At 34.9% G+C, this 24595-nt stretch overlaps 2 protein-coding genes and 1 pseudogene across 10 annotated transcripts in view; 2 read left to right on the top strand and 1 right to left on the bottom strand.

Annotated features, from left to right (window-relative positions):
• The window catches only part of Macrod2 (mono-ADP ribosylhydrolase 2), a 1954610-nt gene that overhangs the window by 1615704 nt on the left and 314311 nt on the right, over window positions 1-24595 (bottom strand). The window contains exon 4 of one of the 7 annotated variants that reach the window (XM_048811898.1): window positions 12633-12722. The exons of the other annotated variants lie outside the window; for them this stretch is intronic. Within the exon in view, the coding sequence (XP_048667855.1) occupies window positions 12676-12722 (47 nt within the window). The 3' untranslated portion in view covers window positions 12633-12675. Of the gene's footprint in view, window positions 1-12632; window positions 12723-24595 lie in introns of those variants that run through there. 7 annotated transcript variants of the gene reach the window in all.
• Window positions 4338-17895, top strand: Flrt3 (fibronectin leucine rich transmembrane protein 3). Of its 3 annotated transcripts, none has more exons than XM_015483035.2 (2): window positions 4338-4572; window positions 14350-17895. In XM_015483035.2, exon 2 carries the CDS (start codon window positions 14401-14403, stop codon window positions 16348-16350), a length of 1950 nt encoding a protein of 649 aa, XP_015338521.1. In that variant the 5' UTR covers window positions 4338-4572; window positions 14350-14400; the 3' UTR covers window positions 16351-17895. The 3 variants fall into 3 exon arrangements, with proteins under 3 accessions (XP_015338521.1, XP_048667844.1, XP_015338513.1); XM_048811887.1 differs by lacking the exon at window positions 4338-4572 and adding an exon at window positions 12636-12771; XM_015483027.2 differs by lacking the exon at window positions 4338-4572 and adding an exon at window positions 12715-13359.
• LOC107140079 lies at window positions 23001-24005 on the top strand (annotated as a pseudogene).

The raw sequence follows: 24595 nt of genomic DNA, 5'->3' as shown, positions 1-24595 counted from the left end.
TGCTTTGATTTCTGTTTCAAGTTCTCTAATGACAGATCCCACTCCAGTGCAGTATGTTTTGGAAATAAAGTTAAAAGGGATATGTGATTGTTTTAGGTACATTTTAAGTGTTGACTAATAAAAGGCAAATACCAGAACAGAAGAATAGTTTAATATAGCATTTTTAAAACCTTTTAGTATTCTAAGGCATCTGTGACCTGCTAAAATCTAATTATTTCTCCAATACCCTTTGGAATTGTTCAGAAAGAAGTGGTACAGTTTCTAACTAGTGCATTAAGCGTCTGGCTTGACTTCACAGAATTCCAGATAGCTGAATGTGCACTCTCTATATTTTATTACCATTGCACAGGCGCATGCTGAGATGTAGTACTGATGTGTCCTGACACACACCTGTTGACAGGGAAAAAAAAAATAAAAACACTGGACTAGACTTGAGAGGGTCTACAAATAGAAAATCTTTAAAATATGTTTTGGCAATTTTAACAGAAACTGTAACTTTTTTAAAAATGAAAGAAAGAAGAGAAAAAGAGTAGCTTCAACTTCAAAAATTTATAAAACATGCCCAAGTTTCAGCATGCCAAATCCTCTGAAAATGAACTAAGCTCCAACACCCATCCCTTCCTTTTCAAACTAACAATACCCCATTTTCCTTTGGGCCATGCCTTCTCCATTCTCAGCTACCTGTTTGAGTAAGATTGACCTTATCTACAGATCCTATAGTGGCTTAAGCTCATCAGCATTTTCTCTACATTCTCATAAAATAGGTTTAGGAATGAGCATGTGATAAAGTTTAAACAAAGTGAGAACCTCAGGGCTCCATACAAGAGCTTCTGGAGGAGACCTCTCCTCCCTCTAAGCTATGTGATATGAAAGTGATATGTGCAACTTAAGAGGAAAGGCAGGAAGGGCCAAGTCTCCATTATATATAGCTTGACAAACCTGCCCACAATGAAAAAGGCAGAACAGAAAGTCAGAAAAACTGTACTCTTGTTAACATATTTTAAACCACTCTATCAAGTTTTATCTGAAGCCATACCATACATTTGAACTTCTCAGTTGCATGAGCCTACCAATTCTAATTGTTGATTTGGCAATAAGGGTTGGCCTTTCAATCACTTGCCTCCAAAAAATTCTTAACTGATAATAGTATAAGACCTTTAATAATTAAAAAAACAGAACTGTTTTCTTTTTTTAACATCTTTTAAGATTTTATTTTCATAAACAATAGTGAAGGAAATGAAAATAATCAAAACTATTTCTATTTGGGGTTGGTTTAGGGATCACCTAATCTTTTACAGGAGTAGTCATGAATATGTGTATGATGAATGAATGAATGAATTAGGTAGCTTAAGTATAGACAAGTTGGAAGACCCAGATTAAATTGTTCTGTGAAATAATTACATCACAATGATTTTCACCTGGGAGTTAGTAACTAAAAGAGATTTGGTGGTGGGCAGGGTAGGGGTTGTTGTTCATTTTTTGTCTAGATATACAAGTTAGTAGCCAAGCTTGAAAAACCTAATTTCAAATCCAATCTGCCAAGTTCTCTACCAGGGAACATCTCAAATCTTCTAAAACAGAGAAAAAAAAATACTTTGATAAGTTTCAATATTTTTAAGGTATAAAAACTGGGATAATTTTGGAGTTCATTTCTAAGTCAGTTTCCAATCTGAAATGCATTTTCTTATGTACAATGTTTGATTTCCAGGTTACCCTACAAAACATAAGAAAATGAAAAATAACAACAAATATTTTTTCAACCCCAAATACCTACTAGAACTCAACTAAGTTTTAAGTTCTGGGAACATGAGGTCATGAGATGCATGAGGACAATAGAAAAAAAATCAATAAGAAAAATTTCCTTTTCCTCCATCTCACTTTCATTTCTTGTCTGAAGAACTATAAACACAAGAACAAAGGGAAATTTGAAAAATGAGAAATTTATTATTGGCCCTCTCCTATCTTTGTGCACTTTTTTCTCCCACTTCATTAAGTCCTTTTTTCCCAGATGTTCAGATGCTCCAATTTTAATAATGGTAGCTACCATTTTATTGGGTACTTAGTTTGAGACACTGAACTAATAAACTCAAAGACATTAAATAATTTGTCTATAGTCATGTGGCAAAGCCAAGAAAGAACCCGGGTATACAGGATTCTGAAGTCCATGTACTTAAACTTTATACTACACTGGTTTCTACACACTCAGCTGAGTTCTTCCTGCTATGACAATCCATTCCCTTCCTTCCTATCACAGCCTAAATGGCATCATGCTTGTCAGCCTCCCTTCCCCTTCAACCAGGACATTCATCCTCTATGGTAATTAATCTCTTTTAGGAAACATAGTAGAAAAGCAATCTGAAGTAACTCCCTGTACTCTTAACCTTTCTAAAGGTGATACATACTATTTCAAAATGGGCACATACCATTATGAATTCACTTCCATCTGGCAGAATTTCAGGGGCTGATCAAAGCAAGAAGTGACAAGAAAAATGGAACCATCAAGAATATATAATTTTGGAGATGGTAAGATAACCAAGACTCTCTTAAAGAGTAGTTTTCCTCCAAAGTCAGTACCTCTAGTATAGATTACATTTTTCACAACACCTTCCCTTCTACATTTTAATCCTCAGCTTAAAAAGGCAAAAAAAAAAAAAAGCAACAATCCATAATTGGCATTTAATAAATTCTTGCTGTTTTTATTTCCTATGTGAAGAAACCAAAGGCCACAGCGGGTATTTGAAGTCATATAACAAATGGCAGCCTGGGGAATGGAACCTTCAGAGGTCCTAACTCCTAGGCCAGTACATTTTCTTTTAAATACCTTTAACCCAAATGGCCCATTTATTCTTCTTTTCTGTTGAAGGCCTGCCTGAATGGAGAAAAAAAGAAAAACTGATTAAATATGAATATAAACCCAGAGGAATTTGGTCAGGCAAAAATTTCCTTTAAAAATAGAACTAACTCCCATCTGAAAATGTCTTCTAGAAAGAAATATTTTATAAAATAATTTAATCCATGTGTTTGTTTTGCAGTAACAGAAAAGAATCCACCCTTTCTTAAGAGATTAACTGTTAGTCCCACCTCCCTTTCTCCAAAAATTCAGCAGCTGCATCTCAGTTTAAATTGTACTACTTAACAGTTCTAAGAAATTGGCTTTTCAATAGACATTAGAATTCTAAAACTCCTGGATTTAATGGGTCTGTCCTGGGAGGACTGCAAAAGTGCAATCATAGAACAATAGGGGTCAGTACATGTCTCATCAAGGATTCACCTTCTACTTTGATATCCTCCATTCTTGGAGGAGAACACATATGTGAAACAGCTATCAAACAAGCATATAAATAAACTAAATGAAGGTAATGAAGAGACCATGATTGTGTGTGTGTGTGTGTGTGTGTGTGTGTGTGTGTGTGAGAGAGAGAGAGAGAGAGAGAGAGAGAGAGAGAGATAGCTGGCCTCCCGAAACATTCTGAGGAATTTAAGAAAGCACAAAGGATGTGCAAGGTCCTGGGTTCAATACCCACTATAGCCAAAGTGAGAGAGAGAAAGAATAAGCTCATGAATCTCTAAGAATAAAGCAAATAAAAAAATTAAAGGAAATTGCCTTCTAGATAAATATAAAGCAAAATCTTCTCATCAACAGTAAAGTAAAATGCACTAACTTGGTGGAATACAAGTTGAAAGCAACTGTTGACCAAATAACAGAAAACAGTCTATAAAACTGTAATTGAACATTAAAGTCGTTCTCAGTAAGGCGGACAAACTTTCATTGTTTTTAAAACATGCAGAACAATAACTTCTTCTTTACCTCCAAAAAAACAGACTATAAACTTTTATTTAAAAAAAATTGGCATTCCTATCCCCTTTCCCTTAAATAAATTGGTTACTGAATAAGCTTTCTACTTATTTGAGAATAAATATTTAGTTGGGGTTACTGGCCTGTATCTTCCACAGTTATAACATGTTTGCAACTAGTGAAAAATAAAAACTCGATTTTGTTAACTTTTTTTCAATACAGATGGCTTAAAATAAACAGAAATCTGTGGGGTTTTTTATTGTAATCTTATAAATATCCTTCTAACACACTTGGATTTTTTCTAAGTTTGCTACCACTGCCTTGTAGTAGTAAACTTTAGAAAATGTTGAGATTCCAAAGGCTGCCTACAAACCAAATGGCATTCTTGCTTTGGCAGGCTGAGCACCTCATTTCGGCTTCTCTCACCCCCTCTAGCGTTTGCAAAGCTCTTCTGTCTGATTATCCAGTTACCTCACTGAACAAGAGCGTGGCTAAGTCCTGCCCATCTATGACATCACCCCCTTCTTCAACCACTGCGAGGTGAAGCTTTAAACTTCAGACTTGGAGGTGGGCTGTGTGCAGTAAACTGGAATGCTCTCCCTGGCTCACTCAGCGCAGGGGTGATGTGAAGCAGGGCAAGCTTAGGCTGCAGCTGCCGTTGGCTTTGTGTGGACTGGACGCTGTGTTTGGGAGACGAGGGATTACTCCAATTCACAGTCAATGGAATTACAGCTACAGCAGACGTGTACATAAGATTGCTATTTCTCATCTTCCTGGTAAGTGTTTTCCGTGTTTTTTCTTATGATTGTCCCAGAAAGTTTGCTTGGTTTTACTCCCTAGAAAGAAACGACTTAGTGCCATGAGGAATCCAAACAGGGATGTTTGCTCTGTCACCAGTAAGAGCAATATATGTGCGTGCAAGCCAGCAAGGAAAAATTTGACTAGACAACCAAATGCAATAAGTTTCTTAAAATCTTTCATTTTTGAAAAATAATAAATAGCTACTTTCCACCTCGAGTAACTGATATTTGAAAAAGGCTTTATGGAAAACATCAAGTTGGAAAGTTAAATGTTAAATATTAGAGAATACAAGGAGGATTTTTTACAGATAGGAAAGTGAAAGGTCTTGCTAACTTGGTGTGTACTGTATGTGTGGTATGATCACCAATTGCTGTTTTTACAACTGTGAAAGGAAATCGATAATCCCTCAGCCCATGAGTACGTAGTACATGAAAAGCATACATCTTGCTCACAGCGAGCCAAGCCGAGCTTCTCCTGGAGACTTATGTGCCTCTGTAAAGGATTAACAGCTACACCTAGATTTTAAAGCTTGCACTGCTATCCTGCGAGAGCTCCTTCAAGCATTTCAGGGTTGCAAATCTCAACTAGTGAATTCAACTCAGAGGAGGGGGAGATTCTCTTCCAAACCATATTCCCCCTCTAGTAGAATGCCAAAATCCATTGCTTGGGCAAGTGTAGTATGTGACTAGCATAGTAACTGGCTAAGTCTACTCAGAAAAACTAACAAAGCTACCCTGGAAGCTATGCTTTTGATGTATGCAATGAGTTCAGGGTAGAATGAAAAAGAGTAAATGAGTAGCACCCTCATCCAGTGGGATATGCAGAGTATCCATTCACTTGCAACTCGTAATGGAAAAAATCTTACATTGGAACAAATGCATTTATACTACAATGCTTTCAAAAAGTATCTTCTCAATCTTTTTTTTTTTTCAATGAATTAGGTCTGAAACAAAATGGTTGCATAGAGGTAAAGAGTGCAACAGGCCCATATTTTTCCAACATCTGTAGGGTATTTATTAATTTATTTAAAATTAAAAAGAAAAAAATTTTGATTTTCTACAATTATGGAGCCAAATTCTCCAACAGTTTTAAAAATCAACTATTTTAAATTTTCTTAAGAAACACATCTGCTTTTAAATGCACATGTATGTTATTTTACTTGCTTAAAACATGAATAAAGCCACTAGAAAAGTGCTTCAGCTGTAGCAATGCCTTTCATTTATCCCTAACTACATAAAAATGCCATGACCAGTATAAACATAAAGAATGAGTTTGTCTGTTTTCAGGTAGAATCACTTATTCCTGCTCAAAGTGACGGATGATTAATCCTCATCTCTTTGGAAATGAATAAAGAAAAATTAATCCCCTAAAAGTACCACAATAATATTATTATTACTATATTACAAATATTAATAAAAATATCAAATTTTAATTAGAAGTTTGATTATGTCACTTAATTTCGAACATATATGTACTTGGACACACAGATACACACACACATACACACACACACACACAAGTGTTTATTAGCCTGAATTTTAAAACAGGGTTAAAAAAATGTGATTGCATGTACTTAACTAAGAAAATTACAGTTAAATGTTTTCCTAAATAGAGAACTGCCAAAATATATCAGGTCCAAGGATCAGCAAAGTGAATGAATAAACATGATGAATTCATTAATATTATATTCCAGTAGACCATCTATCAGTTATTAATTGGGCTTTTCATTTCTCTACACACCCCTTTGCTTTTTTAATCAATTATGGTTACGTTCAAAAGGCCTAATTAAACACTTCCTAAACATAAAGTTGTGAAATATATAATTGGGCAGCAAATAAAGTTTTTATCAAAAAGAAGAAAAACAGTAAGAAAATTTGTCATAACTAAATGTGGCAGCAAAATAGAAGGTATGTTTCTTTTGCTTTCAAGTGTTAATTAAGGAGCCTCCAATTCTATCAAAACTTTTTCAAAGCTAAATGAAGCAGTGTGAAATAAATTTGGTTGAAATCTTGTGGCTGTCAGACTTTGTTAGCAAGCTATTAATTATCTTTACCCCAGTTTCTTCTCTAGACTATATTGCCCAATCAAATAGAAACTCCAATTATGCTCAGCATCTTCTGCCTAGGGACACAAGACCCTAATGAACACTGGGTCTCTCCAGATGAAAAATACAATTATCAGTTTTAAATATGCAATGCAGTGCAGAGAGATTTTTCTGTGCTCTTCTTGGCCATAATTCCTAAGGCTTTCTCCTCTTTCTGCATTATTTTGAACAATTTTAAGCCCAACAAAAATCAGTAGCAAAAAAGAAAAAGAAAAAAATCAGTAGCTGGGAATTTGCCTTGTCTTAATATTATATTAGTGTTTCTTCTTTCTTGCTTTTTAGTTTTGCTATGCCAATGCTCATGCCAATATGAAATTAAATCTGGCATTTAAAATATATTTGATCTAAAGTTGCCATTTCAGTCAATTCTCAACTCTCCTCCCCTTTTTAAGGTGGGTGGGCTACTTAACAAAGAATGTGATTAATAGTTAGATCCAGAGCTAACTTTAAAATTTTGAATAAATCCCATTTTATATTCTCTTATTCATACCACTTTATTTAAAAAGCATTATAAATAATGGTCTCACTTCAAATGAAGAACACCATAAATGAAGTCAACTAGGGAAATAAGGTTCTGTAAATTTTTCAAAGGCCTTGATTTCTCCCCTTCCTTCTCTCCTCCTTTTTCCTTCCCTCCTGCCCCCCACCTTTTGCCCCAGAGGCCTTCACTGTTCTTCTCAACAGGAGGCTTTGTTGTAATTAAACCAGAGAAAAACTGGCCAGCAGCAGCCAACATCTGACTTGCCGCTTCTGAAAGCAGTGTTCTGGTAGAGTGTACCACCCCCCAGCGGGCAAAAACTCTACAGTAAATTTCTCAGCAATATTAATCCTCAAAATGGCATTTTCTCTTCAGAGCATAAAAAGGGATATTTCTTGTCTTCTTCTAACATCCTACCATTTCAAAAATTTACTAAAAGTCAACAAACCTATTTCCAACAAAGAGATGATTAGTAAATATCTTCCAAAAGAGCCGTCTTCCTTTTAATAACTGATATAGGTATATACATTTAAGAAAGCATTTTTCATTTTCAAAATGCAGATCAACATTACTAAATTTAGTTAAACGTCACACTAAAAGACAGTTTTGAAAGCCATTTTATATTGTACAAGAGAGCATGTTTCAGGATTTTGTTTTATCTATTAACAAGAAATCCAGAGAAAAGATTTTAAGTACAAAGGAATAAAATATAATTTAAGCAACAGCTAGAGTTTAATTTGTTTACACTTGCATAATCTCTTTCCTAGCCCCAAATCAAATGTCAGTAACATAAAAAAAAAGCTCTCTCCAGGTACGAGTCTGTTTAAAGGAAAGGAGGGAGAAATTGCTCTCACTTGATGGGACAAGGACAGCTTTTGTTCTTTATTCTTTCACTTTACATGTGCAAAAGTTACCTTGGTAACTTTGGAGAGAAAACTCACGGACCACATTTGCTTAAACACCATTTTTAATGCGTGCCACTGGACTGTAGATTGATCAACTTATGTGTTGTTGATTTTCTTTTTCTTCATCTGGTTTAAATCAATAATAATGCTACTCCTACATGGATATGAAAAATTGTATTTTATAATTTTAGATGTTCTCACCCACTAGCACAGTGCTTGCCACATGGTTGATTTAAATAAATATATGCTGAACTAGTGTATGGAAATTTAAATATTAGAAATTTAAAGCCAAATAGTGTTCACACAATTCCTGGAAGAGGAATTTCAGATTTGCAATAAAAAAAAAAAAAGTTTGTGGTTTAACAAAAGTGAGCACCCTTTTAATTACACTTGCTCAAAAGTCAGCACAAACTTAAAGCATGTCCCTGCTCGAAGCTCTCTACCACTTATCTTCACCACCCGCTATATTAACATCTTATTCATTCTTACAAGTTGTGGTTCTTTAATTCATTAAGTCTGGCTTTAATATCATAAGAGGAGAACATTCACTATGATGAAAGATAACATCTCAGTTTGCCTTTTTTGTTTTAAGAATGCTTGATTTAACTTTACAAGCCAAAATAAATGAAGCAGAATTACATTCATTCATCACAAACTCATTGGGGAAAAGAACCAGTAACATGAAAGGAGAAAGTAAAAATCCTTTGCTTTGGAACTTTTAGCCCCTATTTTCCATAAACAAAACAAAACCTTCTTCAGGCTAGAAAATAGTGTGGATAAAGCCAAGTATAAAAAAGGAATACTTGCTTCTCTGCCTCTCAGCAAACCCTTATGACTTCATGACTCTCAAGAGGAGAGTTAGAGGTCCTTCTGCTTGCCTGGCATTAAACAAAAGAATTGGAACTTTCCTGAAATCTGATGATCGTGGAAAATTTAACTACCAGGCAGGCTGCTTAGAAAGCATTTTGCTGTCACTATCAACTAACCTGAAATACTCCAGTTTTTCAGTTTAACCATATACACAGTTTATTTGAAATACCTTTTGTTGTTGCATTCACAGGTTGTTGATTTTTTGAGCTTTCTAGAAAAAACTTTAATCTTAATAAATGAATTATTTCCCTTATACTCTAGATGATGACTGCCATAAGTTCTAATTTACCTAGAAATATTCACAAACTTGGATAAATTAAGCATGGGTTTTCTTCAATATCAAGATTTTATTCGAAATAATAATGCAATTATTCTGGATTAAAACATGGTGTTTTCTGATTGAATATATTTAAAGTTCCAATAAAAGGAAACCAAAAATTAAAAACCTTATACTTGGTCCTAAGATTGTTAAACAAAAATGATTAATAATCAAACAAGTCAAATCAAAATCAACTTAAACAGAAGGTACCAAATAAAGGATTTAGGAAGTTAGCACTATCATCATCTATCTTCATTTTAGTATAAGTTATATTCTCAAAACATGGGAAATACCTTTTTCTCTCAAATATTTCCATATCAAAAATATTGTACTAGCAGAGAAAAAATCATGTAAATATGCAGATTGCCTCAAGTTCTTGATTTTATTTCAATATCACTTTTCTCTTCAGATACGACTCCTTAATTTCTATTAGTTTTCCTAAAATATTTCAAGATGATAGCATCCTCGTCTATTTGAATGTTTTCTTAGGTGTATTCTGAAAATAAACTAGAGGGAAACTTTTTAGACTTGATGATTACATTATAAATGCAAATAAACAATTGCCTCTGCAATTTTTTAAAAGACACTGAATAGAAGGATCCCTATTAAAATTTTGATTCACCAGTAAGTTGATTATGTGGTTTCTTCTTTTTGCTCGTTTTAAGTGCTATATACTTAAATGATTCCATTAAAATAATTTTAAAACATCCTTTTAAGTAACCAGGCTCCACTTACATTTTTCCACCAAGTTACCCCATTAACAATATTTTTCTAAAAGATCGATTGCTTTTTGTTCAGAAGTAATGGCTTCTTTCAAGCCTATGCAGACAGAAAAGCTCTGAAGTCGATGTTGTGGAAACCTGGCCACAGTGTCCATGCCGATGGGGGTCATTTTCTTTTCATCATTCACATTCAACTACAATGTCTGTGGATATGGAGATCCAGCTCAGAAAGGAGGAAGTTGAAATATTTGTGTCAGATTGCTTTCTTTTGATAGAGAGATATTCATTATAGTTTTAATATGCCAAAAAAAAACACACACACACACCTCTCTGGCACTATATTTTCAAATATAAAGGGGTAGATGATTAAAAAATTCAGTCAAACATAAATTGAATTGTTTTGAGTCTAACTGTAGGGAATATGAGCAAGTGAGAGAAGCTATTAGCAGAATCTTCATTTGTGAAAGAGAATCCTTTCCTAAGAAATCTGTTTTATGTTTTAATGCAATTTGGAAAGGACATTTTCCACGAACTTAATGAGATTTAGTTTTTCTGTTAATCCTACAGTACTACTACTATTGTATGAATGGAAAATGTGAGTTTGCATATCAAATAGCAGTGGAAGCCAGTTTACAAATGTTAAACAGGTAAAATAAACAAATTAATCTTTCTTCTTTTCACACCAACTTAGTTTTTATATATCTTTCTCTGTTTGGGTTACAAATGTGAAAAACAATACATATTCTTAGAGCCTGGTTTTGTAAAACCAGATATAAAATTAAAATGGAGATGCTTCATCTCTGTTCATTATTATGATCATCACTTTGGATATGTTGTGATCTGCCATGACTTGGGACAATCAAAGATTTTAAATTCCCATTCAGCTGATTCACCTGCACTTTAGATTATGTCTTGCCTTATCAGTGTTCCTGAATATAAGAAATGTTTGACTATTAGTGATTTTAAGCAAGTTCTCACTTGTTGTCTTTATAATAATTTTAATTAGTTTCTAATGCAATTACATTACAGTATTTGTTTCTAAATTTAAATTAACCACATTATTTTATATGCTGATTAATTTTCCAGCTTAGAAAATATTTAAAGCAAAAGATCTTAAAAATAACTTGTAATTATAATTTCAATAGCTTGGTTTTCTATTTTCACAAACAGAAAGCAAGAGTTTACAAGATAATTCCACAATAATGAGCAAAACTCTCACATTAAACAAAAAATCATTTAAAATTTTTCTCTGTGTACACTTTGCAATATTCACTAGAGACTTCTTTATCTATCTATTGCCATTTTCATTTCAAGTTGCCCTAATAAATTATATGCATTTTTTTTTCAACTTTTCTTCTGTTAATAAAGTCGGATGGCATTGGCATCAAGTGGTAGTCTGAAAGACACAGAATTTTCAAAAGAACTAGAATCACAAAATTATGACATTATTTAACATACATATTCAGTAGAGAGTTTAAATTCTGGAACAGATGCCATCCTTGTTGGACACTAGGTAATAGTTGGCAGAAAAGCAAATTACTACTTTAGTCCTTAATCTTGAGGTCAAATATTCCCATGATACTCAAGTGTTCTCCATATGTAGAGAAAGCATCTGAGTGGGTGACCCTGCATAACTGATACTGAACTACCAACCTAATTCTAGCCCTAAAAATCCTCATGCAAATTAGTTAATGGCAGAACAATCATCATTAAAATCACTGGTCTCTTTAGTCAAGTCTTCTTTCAGAAATGAAAAGTACATTAGTGGAAATTTGTATGTTCATGTTTAGCCTAGAGAGAAATGCCCAATCAGGTTTTGATTGGCTTTCTAGGTGGTCATTATATGGGTCTCCTTTCTATTCCAAATACAGATTTTTCCAAGTTCACTGTATGAAAACAAAATTATAGTAGTATTTTCCTAAAAAACTAACTTGAACTTTTATGCCACCTTTTAGGCAAGAACACTTGAGGGCCTAGAATTTCAAAATCACTAAGGAGCCCCCAGACACACCCCTAAAGAGGAAGGTGATGGTGTCCACCTTCTGCAACTGGGAATTCTTCCTGCAGAAAGAATAAAATAGGGAACTAAGCAAATAAAAAGAAAAGCATTAAAGCAAAGTCTTTTCAACCTTTCAAATTGGAGATTGTATAACTTTTGTAAAACTGTGGTCAAATGTTTCAAAAAGTTACCATGGCACTTCTGTCAAAAGTCTTTGTTAAATATTTACTCATCTCTTTGACATATACTTGTTCTTTTCTTTTTAAACATTTTATCATTTTATGCCTAAGACTTAAAGTGAACTTATGAAGATTACCCTGAAAAGTCATGAAAGGGGCTTATGCTACGAAACAGTTAAGGGTAGAGACTGTTGGCTGACAATGTCATATTATCTCCTACTTTATTTATACAGCTAACTGGGAAGCATAAAAACAAAGCACTCAATAAATCCCTTTCCATCAGCTACTATACTAAAGATGTGTTGCTTAAAGAAAGAATTGAAATTAAATTTCTAGGCAATTTCTCTAATTTTTTCAAGTTTATTATTAATAGTTCATTAAAACCTTTTACTTTCACAGGAGATGCTCAATACCAGTATATTTTAAGGAAGAAAACTATAAAGAAAATTTAGTATGCTTCTTTTTCTTTCCATGAAGAATATATGAATTGTTTTCTTACCTCTTAAAAGAGAATACATGTTCTTGTATAACGTGACTGCACCAGAAATTCTGAGAAAGCAGCAAGAAGCAAAAGCTGAAAATAGCTATTTCACAGCAGGTAATCATACCTCAGGATGTAGCTACTGTACAAAGTTTATACTTGGATAATCCTGGATGGGAATAAAGGTAGGGGGTAACTGCCTGAAAAAAAAAATAAAAACCTATTACTATACAGGCCCTAGCATCATGAATGGCTTTCTTCATGAGGATCTGAAGTTACTATCTCTGCCCACATTGCACAGAAGAGCCAATAAGAATTTCAAAGAGGGAAAGTTCTACTAAGGGAATTAAGCTACACAAAAGGAACCTTCACAAAGAAACTCTATCAGAAAGAAAAAAAAATATATATATATATATATATATATATATAGGAAGCCATGTGTCCTACATAGTAACAGGAAGCTGAATTGTTTCTGGCCCCCACTTTAATGAGCTTGCCCACCATGCTGAACCGCAGCTGGAGTGTTCATTGACAACAGTGAGCCTGACCTGGAGGTGTGTCCGGCATAGGATTTCTTGAATAAACAGTGAAGAACATTTCCAAGGACTAAACAAGAGTTTATAAGTCCCAGCCCCTCACCAGGAAAATAATATATGTGCATTTGGACTTTCACCCACGCAAAATTTACTCACATCGTTAAATAAGGTAGGAAAAATATTAAGTGTTTTATTTTCATGCCTAAAATTATAAAGGCTAATAAATATCTAAAAGTGCATAAAAGTTTATATGACACAATATAGATTGGTATAAATCTATAAATCACCAACCCATGGGGGAAGTTGAATCATGTACTAGGTTAGAATTTGAAGAAAAATAAATGAATTGCGAAAACATGTTATGGGCTAGAAAATAAGTAAAAATGTGGATAAAGTCATTAAACCATGTAATATAAAACATAAAAAAATCAAATCCAAGGAAAAGAATACTTTAACATGAATTAGAATATTCCATTTAGATTAGCTGCACATATTAGCTATAAAATTCCCAAAAGTAAATAAATGAAAGATTACTTTTTTATTCTTTTTGCTTTTAAGCAAGGTTTACTATTAATAATCCAAGAAAGAGAAATACCATTAATAATCAAATCAAATGATTGGCTTTAATGAGACTGAGAATCTAAAGATGCATGAAACTATTCTTGAATAGTAAAAGAATAGACTTTGTTTTTATTACCCATTTGTACAAAATGTGGTCTTTTATTTAATAAGAAAGTAGAAATAAAAATTTGGTTTTTTAAGAAAAGTGAAATTATCATCTTTATAACAAATTATATTTCCTATGTCAATTATTATGAATATTAAGAAATCATTCAAAATTTGATTAGTTTGATTAGTGACTGGTTGTAAAATTAATATTAAATATCATTAAAATACTTTAGACTATTTAATAAAACTCTAGTTATATTTAACATTTCAAGATCACAACACTTGGGACATGATGCTTTTTAACTTATATACCAGAAATATTCAAGGTAAAGAGGTTGATTATATGATTGTGTTCATTGTTAGCAACCAATAACTCCTAATATGTCCTTGTCTAAACAATTAAAATACTAAAAGTGATCACAAATGCTTTAGTTATCTCTCTTCAGTATGGGAGTCTGATGATTTTCTTTCTTTTATTACTCCATTTTAGGGCTCTGAAGTAACAGAAAATCTTTGTGTAAAGACCTCAACATTGCTGACCATGATCAGCCCAGCCTGGAGCCTCTTCCTTATTGGGACTAAAATTGGGCTGTTTCTTCAAGTGGCACCTCTATCAGTCATGGCTAAATCCTGTCCATCTGTGTGCCGCTGTGATGCGGGTTTCATTTACTGCAATGATCGTTTTCTGACATCCATTCCAACAGGAATACCAGAGGATGCTACAACTCTCTACCTTCAGAACAACCAAATAAATAATGCTGGGATTCCTTCAGATTTGAAAAACTTGCTGAAAGTAGAAAGAATATACCTATACCACAACAGTTTAGATGAATTTCCTACCAACCTCCCAAAGTATGTAAAAGAGTTACATTTGCAAGAAAATAACATAAGAACCATCACTTATGATTCTCTTTCAAAAATTCCATATCTGGAAGAACTGCATTTAGATGATAACTCTGTCTCTGCTGTTAGCATTGAAGAGGGTGCATTCCGAGACAGTAACTATCTCCGACTGCTTTTCCTATCCCGCAATCACCTTAGCACAATTCCCTGGGGTTTGCCCAGGACTATAGAGGAACTACGCTTGGATGATAACCGCATATCCACTATTTCATCACCATCTCTTCAAGGTCTCACTAGCCTAAAACGTCTGGTGTTAGATGGAAATCTGTTGAACAACCATGGTTTAGGTGACAAAGTTTTCTTCAACCTAGTTAACTTAACAGAACTGTCACTGGTACGGAATTCCTTGACTGCTGCACCAGTAAACCTTCCAGGCACAAACCTACGGAGGCTTTACCTTCAAGATAACCACATCAACCGGGTGCCCCCAAATGCTTTTTCTTACCTAAGGCAGCTGTACCGACTTGATATGTCCAACAATAACCTAAGTAATTTACCTCAGGGTATCTTTGATGATTTGGACAATATAACCCAATTGATTCTTCGCAACAATCCCTGGTATTGTGGGTGCAAGATGAAATGGGTACGCGACTGGTTACAGTCACTACCTGTGAAGGTCAATGTGCGTGGGCTCATGTGCCAAGCTCCCGAGAAAGTTCGTGGAATGGCTATCAAGGACCTCAATGCAGAACTGTTTGATTGTAAAGACAGTGGGATTGTAAGCACGATTCAGATAACCACTGCAATACCCAACACAGTGTATCCTGCTCAAGGACAGTGGCCAGCTCCAGTGACCAAACAACCGGATATTAAGAACCCCAAGCTCTCTAAGGATCAGCGAACTACAGGGAGTCCCTCAAGAAAAACTATTATAATTACTGTGAAATCTGTCACCTCTGACACAATTCATATCTCCTGGAAACTTGCTCTACCTATGACTGCTTTAAGACTCAGCTGGCTTAAGCTGGGCCATAGCCCAGCATTTGGATCTATAACAGAAACAATCGTAACAGGAGAACGCAGTGAATACTTGGTAACAGCCCTGGAGCCTGACTCACCCTATAGAGTATGCATGGTTCCCATGGAAACCAGTAACCTCTACTTATTTGATGAAACTCCTGTTTGTATTGAGACTGAAACTGCACCCCTTCGAATGTACAATCCTACAACCACACTCAATAGAGAGCAAGAGAAAGAACCTTACAAAAACCCCAATTTACCTTTGGCTGCCATCATTGGTGGGGCTGTGGCCCTGGTGACAATTGCCCTTCTTGCTCTAGTATGTTGGTATGTTCATAGAAATGGGTCACTCTTCTCAAGGAACTGTGCTTACAGCAAAGGGAGGAGAAGAAAGGATGACTATGCAGAAGCTGGCACTAAGAAAGACAACTCTATCCTGGAAATCAGGGAGACTTCTTTTCAGATGTTACCAATAAGCAATGAACCCATTTCAAAGGAGGAGTTTGTAATACACACCATATTTCCTCCTAATGGAATGAATCTGTACAAAAACAATCACAGTGAAAGCAGTAGTAACCGAAGCTATAGAGACAGTGGTATTCCAGACTCAGATCACTCACACTCATGATGCTGCAGGACCTGCAGCAGACTGTGCTTCAGGGTTTTTAAAACCTAAGGGAGATGATGGTAGGAGCCCTGTTCTACTGCAAAACACTGGAAAAAAATAAGACTGAGAAAGCAATGTACTGTACATTTGCCATATAATTTATATTTAAGAACTTTTTATTAAAAGTTTCAAATTTCAGGTTACTGCTGCGATTGAAGTAGTGGAGATGCCTGAACACAATACTATATTTTAGTATTTTTTAGTAATTTGTACTGTATTTTCCTTGCAAATATTGAAGTTATAAACCATTTACTTTGTGTTCTACTGAGTAAGATGACTTGTTGACTGTGAAAGTGAATTTTCTTGCTGTGTTGAACAATCAGGACTGCATTCACATGAGATCCTTGTAGTATAAGCACAGGCCATTTTTCACTTTGGTATTAATAAAATGTAAAAATAAAAACTGGCTGAATGAGAAAAATTAAATCTCAAAATAGTTATGAAATACTGTTTCAATTATTAAATTTGTATTATCCCAGTGGTAGTCAATAAATCAAAATATGTGAAGTAATGGGCAATATCAAACTTGCTGCATATCTCCATTTTTACTCTAGGCAAATTAAGTATCCTTAAGTTAAGCATATCTTCTAACTGAATATATCAACTGGCATAAAAACAATGTGAAGTCTGCTGTTACAGTCATTGTCAACAAAGCTTTAAAAATAAAGGACTTCACAAAAACAATAATATAAATGTGCTTCTAAGTTAGGGGGGGAAATCTATACTTAAAAGAAATGAAAACTTAGACTTATATAGTGCAATAAACACAAATACTAGAATTGCATTTTGATTTTGCCTGTACCATCCTAATTTTTGAAAATTGAATTCTAAACAAAAATTGTTAGTGTTTATGATGTTTTTATCATAACAGATGTCAAAGAAAAATTTTATGCATATTAAAAAGATAGCATAACCATAAGTGATTCCCCTCAGCAATCCAGAGAAAGTAGAACTTTAAATAAGGGAGAATTTAAAAGAAAAATAAACACTAGAAATCAAATTTAGATCTGGTCTATGTGAAATGTTTTAACACTGTACATAAATGTCCAATTTACTTTCACAATGATCAAGAATACTGCCCATTACTGTCACAGTTTTCCAGATATTACATAATAAACTTGTAATGTAACATTTCTTTCTAGCTTCCTACTGAATTGTGAGCTATTACTTGTTTAAAAAACCATATCATTTTTTGTTGCCATGATTTTTTTTCAATGAAAAACCAAAGTGCATTGTACGCCCTTTGGCCAGTCTTGTATGTGCCTTGATCCAACGCTACATGTATTCAGCTTTTAAAACTCGACAAATTTTTCATACTTACTTAAATATGAAAAATTATGGTCTTATTGCTGAATAAAACTTAAGAAAAAAGTACAGAATAATTGTGCTTGCTTTTGGGATTATGTTACTATCACTAAAGTAGCAAATTGGCCAGCACATTAGTCCTAAACACCCCATGTATTTTTCTAGGCATAAAAATAAAAGTTGGCTACAAATAAAAAAATAGCAATATCTTGAGGTTGTGTATTATTTTTACTTCAAAGAGTGAGTGTTTCATGTACAAATTCATTTTTTAAAATTTTACTTACATATTCTATAAATGGAAAACTTCAGAAATTGATTCAGGGCAATGTATGCATTACTGCTATTGTCCTGACTGATGCTTTTTAAAGATGGTCTGTGAAAAAATAATGTGTTTTTTAAATAGCCTTTTTGGAAATCTAAGTCAACTACAAAAGATATGAAATATTATATCTACCACTTAGCAGGTATGAACTTAAAAACAAATGGCTTACCTTTCTTGGCTTAGTTTACACACATGTAAATGGAATTCCTCTCATATCACAGAGTAGTTGTAGGAGGGGATTAAATAAGATGAGGTGTGTAAAAACTGTACAATGTTCTACAAAATACGTTACCACTATTATGGTTAAGAAAAGTCTGCCATGTGTTCCAAGAGGTTTGCAAGGTGTTACTACTTCTACTATTCTTCTGACACAGAGCTCTTCAACTGTGAAATTTTAGTCATTATTCATTTGCTATCTTAACTGTTTCACGACAATTTTTCTTTTGACTTCCTGTTATGGAGAATGGCTGTTTTCTAGGACCATTGCATTGACTATATTCCAATTAGTATACCTTTCATGAGCACGAAAAATTTAATGCATGCTTTAATACTGATTACTTCACCTGCAATAAATTAGAAACATGTTTTATACTAGCAAATACACAGAGCATCAAGAGGATAAAAGCTAATTTTTTACCTTGGCTTGTTATGAAATCTAAATACATAGAGAGATATATAGATAGTTGTAGTTAAAGATGTAAGAGAGAGACAAAGACAATAGGATATTAAGGGCCACCTCTCCACCTCAGAAGGCATTAAATTGTACACATATTTCCATATGTCCCAAACTAAATGTTCACAATTTTTTACTGATAAACTCCAACTCTTGCACTAATAGAAAATCATAGGAAGAAAAAAAAGACAATCCTAAATAAATAGCATATAGATTTAACAAAAATGCAAGTGGGAAAGCTAGGTGAAAAATAAAAGTAGAAGGAAAAAAATCACTTCCATGTTGAATGTTTGACCAAAAAAAAAAAAAATGTTTTTAGACACAGTCACTTGTCACTGCATAAAATCACTGTACTTTCCCTATTAAAAACAATACTCTATCTTTTGACAAGGACAATTTATTGAAAGTATTCCCCTGAGCCAAAGGTACTAGTAAAAAAAAAAATACTAACTACAGTTCCTGACTAAAGTAGATTTTACAGCTACATGCCAACATGACAGTTTTCATGAGGCATCTAAACAGATCCACACGCTGTACAGTACCTACAGGTTGGATGTTGAAGGAACCATCCACCACTGAATTTACTTTAATATTAGTTCACCCGCTGTTGAAAACAATAGTGGCATTTAAAATTATAATTTCTTTCTCCTATTTAGCATGATTAGCAAATCTTCATTTACCATAGTCTTGGATTCACAATTACTGTCCTTTTGGTTTGGGACTTTTGGTCAAATTAGGAAAAACAAACACATACTTATCAACAACATTAAGAATTTCAAAGTTCTCTAAAAGCCAATGACTTATTGAATGGTTTCTATTTTATAAATAGCAGAAGCCTTGCCTTCATGAATTGTGTTGTCTAGAAGTTTTAGGACATAACCATAATCTACTGAGAGTTTATTGCTTCTGAAGTACAAAGGAAGAAGCAATTACATCTATTTGGATGGATCACCAAGACTTCATAAATAAGGTAAAATTAGGGTTAGGTGTTGAAGGGTAAGAAGGAATAACAAGAAAGCAAGAACAGCGGATCTGACAATGGAAAGAAAATAATTAACAAAATCACAAAGACAGAAAAATGGACAGTGTTTCTCAAACCCCGCTTTGCTCAAAATCACTTAGGAAGGTTTTTACTAAGACACTCAAGCCTCAATACAGACTTACTAAATTAAAATCTCTCAGGTTAACTATGGGCATTTATATTTTTTAAAATTCCAAAGACAATTTTGATACTGTAAAAGACCATTGATGTAGGAGATGTTCCGAGAAAGGCCAAAAGTCCAGTTGAAATACAAGTAAGGAAGTTAAGACAAGAAATGGGGCTGGGGCTGTAGATCAGTGGCAGAGTGCTTGCATAGCACATGTGAGTCATTGGGTTTGATACTTAGCACCTCATAAAAAATAAACAATTAAAATAAAGGATGTTGTCCATGTACAAATACAATTAAAAAAAAAAAAAGACTGGAAATGATATGTATGTCAGGCTCTGTAGTATATTGAATCCCAAGCTAAGATGTCTGCATTTACATTCTTCACCAAGGCTTTGTGAGTACCTGGATCAATAAGCAATGCACTTTAGTAACATTTTGTAGAAATAAAAATACACAGAAGAATGCAGAGAAAATCTGGGAGCAAATACACAAGCTAAAAGGCTATGCAATATTTCAAGTAAAGGAAATAAGGGCTTGAATAGTGCATTGACAGTGCTGTGGAGTTAGGAAAAGGAAGGATATTCCTTCCTAATGTCCCAAAGATAAAGGAAGGAAGGAAGGAAGGAAGGAAGGAAGGAAGGAAGGAAGGGGAAGGAAGGAAGGAAGGAAGGAAGGGGAAGGGAGGAAGGAAGGGGAAGGGAGGAAGAAAGTCAGAGAAAGAAAGGCATACTTAAAAGATACAGGAAAGAGTAAAATGTTGAAGATGATGAACATTTTCAGCACAGGTAAGTGGAATGCTGGTGAAGCAACAAAGATTGAAGATGGGAGAAGCAGACTTCAGAATATTTTGTACATACATATTAGGTATGAATGAGTGATGTGTGCACATTCAGGTTTACATTTGCTAATTATGAATAATAGTGCCCACTTTTAACCCTCAGTAGTGACCTGGTTTGGATGATTAAAATCATCTAAGGGATTCAAAATACTTTTATGTTATGTCTCTTAATAGGTTCAAAATCAAGTCTGAAGACAGAAGCTCAGCATTAAGGAAAAGAATTCATATCCAAGAGGTTGTTATTAAAGTTGAGAGGGTAGATGAGACAACCAATAGGAAGAGAGGAGAAAAAAGAGATGAGGTAAAGGACATCTACCAGGTAGGGTAGAAGAGGGAGAGTAATTCAAAACAACAAATTAACTATTAAAGGAGGGGTTATAGAAGGAGAAAATTGTGGTGGGAAGAAAACAGAACCAATTCAAAAATAAAAGTATTTTTAAAAGATGTCAAAAATATAGTCCTGATGCGATCATAGCATATGACACTACTGAACACAAAAAGAAAGAAAAAAAAAAAGAATACCCTCGGGGGATTATAAAAGCAGTATTTGCAGAGTAATAAGGCAAAAGTCTGTGGGGTATTAAGGCTAATGGGAGATAAAGAAAGCAGAAAACAATGATTAAAACTACTCTTTTAAGATCTAGGAAGGTGAAGAGGTCATAGTAGGTCATGGGGAGGCACAAGGTAGATAAAAAGAAAGTGAATACAGAAAGGAGATTTATTGATCTCAGGAATAAGATTGGTTGTACAGATAGGAATCTACAAAGAGGAGAGGCAGCTTATTTAATAAAAGAAAAGAAAACCGAGAGGCTCAAGAGGTGGGGGATCCAAATCATGCCTGCAATTCTAAGACAAAGTAAAGGCTGTGACAAAGAAATTATAGTTTTGGTAAAAATCACTAGTAAAGAAGAAAAAATCAGAGAGAAAGGTTTGGTATGAAGTTAAGGTTTGTAATACAGGTCCTAAGAAAGATGAAGAAATGTCCCAAAGATAAAGAGGTTGGATAAGCAGATGGTTAGGTGAGCAGATGGAAAAGGAAGGACATTCCTTTTTTGAATAAGGTAACAAATACAGTCAGTTCTTTCATGGCTGGGGAAAACATTTTTGAGAATCTCTACCTACATTCCACACTCCACCCCTCCCTTAGGTTCATTAAATACTGGTAGTAAGAGATGGAGAAGATAACAAGGAAGATGTCATCCTCAGGGAACAGATATCAATTCTGCAAGGTTGTAGAAAGATTTAGAAGAAAAATTTCAATCACAGAAAATTGGAACTCAAAAGAAAAAGGTTAGATGGGCCCATGAGAAGTAATTAGAAGATAGATTAGACAAGAGGTCATACTTGCATATGGAAAAGAACAAGAAACAAGAAAGCAGAGCAGGAGAGGGCATTTCATCTAGGATATTAACAGAAGATCACAGACAAAAGGAGATAGATCCTTGGAAGTCAGCAGAACCTCCCGGATAGTAGAGGCATTCTGAATAGATGGAAGAGAAAAACTAAAATAACCTAATTAACCTTGCTCTATTCTTTGAACATCAAACAAATTAAATTTAACTTTATCTCAAGATACACACTGAAAAAGTGTTTCCACCTATGAAAACTTTTACCCAGTCTTTCCCACAAGTATCATAGGATTTCTGGTGAAGGGGTAAGCAAATCACATTATGTACCCATCCCACTCCCTACTTTTATATTACATGGGTAGAATGAGATTAGAAATGAACTTGAGGTCTCCCTTGAAGATTTTTTATTTTTTTCTTTAAGAAGTTTCAAAAGAAAGCATGCAGCCACAGGGTGTGGAAGTTGGGGATAATGGGATTTTACAGACTGATTGTGTTCAAGCATAAAAGCAGTGCTTCTTTTTTAATGCCAGCTGCCTAGAGAAGAGGGAGGGCAGTCTAGACAATTACTACCCAAAGTAATTACCCTTGAATGTATACTAGGGTTCTGATCATTCTGATATTACAAAGCCGAGGCTAGTTCATAGCTACATTTCTTTAGAAAGCATGCAGTCACTGATGGAATTCCATATTTTAATTGTCTTGATATGGAGACCAGTGTTAATGTATTATTCCAGAAAAGTCTTGGTAAAACAAAAACCTAAGAAAACTCTCTCTTATTAAAATAAATTCCATAGATATTGGTGACATTTTATACATACAATGGGTTTAAAGGTGCCTGGTGATTAGGGTGCCACTGCTATGACACTGCCTTTCATTGAGGACTTGTTAAGTATTTTATATTTTCATTGTCATTTAATTCACACAATGGTAAAGATAGGAATTACTATTCTTATTTTTCAGATGACTTTTAAAAGTCAGAGATATGGAGTGGGCGGCGACCCGCCACCGCAGACATGGCGGCTCCGCTGGGTGGTATGTTCTCCGGGCAGCCGCCGGGTCCCCCGCAACCCGCACCGGGACTCCCGGGCCAGGCTTCGCTTCTTCAGGCAGCGCCTGGCGCGCCGAGGACTTCTAGCAGCACCTTGGTGGACGAGCTGGAGTCGTCGTTCGAGGCTTGCTTTGCTTCTCTCGTGAGTCAAGATTATGTCAATGGCACCGATCAGGAAGAAATTTGAACTGGTGTTGATCAGTGTATCCAGAAGTTTCTGGATATTGCAAGACAGACAGAATGCTTTTTTCTACAAAAAAGATTGCAGTTGTCTGTTCAGAAACCTGAGCAAGTTATAAAAGAGGACGTCTCAGAACTAAGAAATGAGTTGCAGCGGAAAGATGCGCTGGTGCAGAAGCACTTGACAAAGCTGAGGCATTGGCAGCAGGTGCTGGAGGACATCAATGTGCAGCACAAAAAGCCAGCTGAGGTCCCTCAGGGCTCCTTGGCCTACCTGGAACAGGCATCTGCCAACATCCCTGCGCCTATGAAGCAGACCTGAGAGAGGTCTGGCCTACAAGGTAGCCTCCTGCAGACAGTTCCTCCAGACCTCTCTGTGTGGACGTGGCATTTTAGAACAGCTATTTGCTAGAGAATGAGTTGGTGTTAATTTTACCTCCACCTAAAAATTTCCCCAATTTTTATGAGCTGTTAATTACTTAGTACTTTATAAAGTGCTTGGTAGACAAAGTGAGGTTTCATTTTGTTTGTTTTGTCTGTAGCAAAGTTTAGACTATTAGTTTTCCACAGATTTTTTTTTTCTTGGCTTTTTGCTTGTTTTTAAAATTTTATGTAGTTTATATATAGTTTTTTCCCCCCAGTTGTTAGTTTGCTATGATCCGAGGGGGAAAATTAAAGTACTCCTAGAATGAGGGGAGAAGGAATTTGGTTTTTGGTCTTTTATGATTACTACACATCCATGGTAGTACAGAAAAATACGTAAATTTGCTATCTCAAGACTTTGAACTACCTCAAGAAGAGGAATCTAATGCAACATTTGTAATGCTTCCATAGCAGTACAGAGTGCAGATATTTTGTAAATATGTCAGAAAAAAGGGTTCAAGTATGCTAGGTTAGCAGAGATCCTTAAGTTGATGCTGCCTTTTGTTTGGGTGAGTGTATGTGTTATGTGGTGTTTGCTGTGTTGAGGGAGCTGTGTTGGGAGCACGACATGCTGGAGGCCTCATAGTAATGAACCAGTGTGAGTAACAGCAGACCCAGTCTCCCTAGCATGACGCTGGGACACAAGTGATGGACAAGGGGTCAAAGCTTGGTCTGATTCTTTTTCTTTTGAGTTTTGTTTTGTTTTGTTTGCTTGTGTTTTTATTTTACTTTTTGGAGAAAAGGCAGTTTACATGAAGGAAGGTTCTTGTTCAGTGGATTTGATTCCAAGAACCTAGGGCTTTGGGGTGGAGGTGACCTGCAGAGTGATCCCCAGCTCCTTCACCTCCACCGAGAGCATGTGGATCCTCTGTGGGGAAGGTATTTTGCCCTCTTGTCAGAAGAGGTTTTCTATTTTC

The sequence above is a fragment of the Marmota marmota genome, unplaced genomic scaffold (genome assembly GCF_001458135.2).
Source record: "Marmota marmota marmota unplaced genomic scaffold, marMar, whole genome shotgun sequence".
NCBI classification, from domain to species: Eukaryota; Metazoa; Chordata; class Mammalia; order Rodentia; family Sciuridae; genus Marmota; species Marmota marmota.
Note: the sequence above shows the minus strand (reverse complement) of the source record. Positions and strands in the feature narration are given on the sequence as shown.

Bases quoted from the DNA above. Each gene is read 5' to 3' on its own strand.
- Flrt3 (XM_015483035.2), top strand. From the start codon at position 14,401: ATGATCAGCCCAGCCTGGAGCCTCTTCCTTATTGGGACTAAAATTGGG.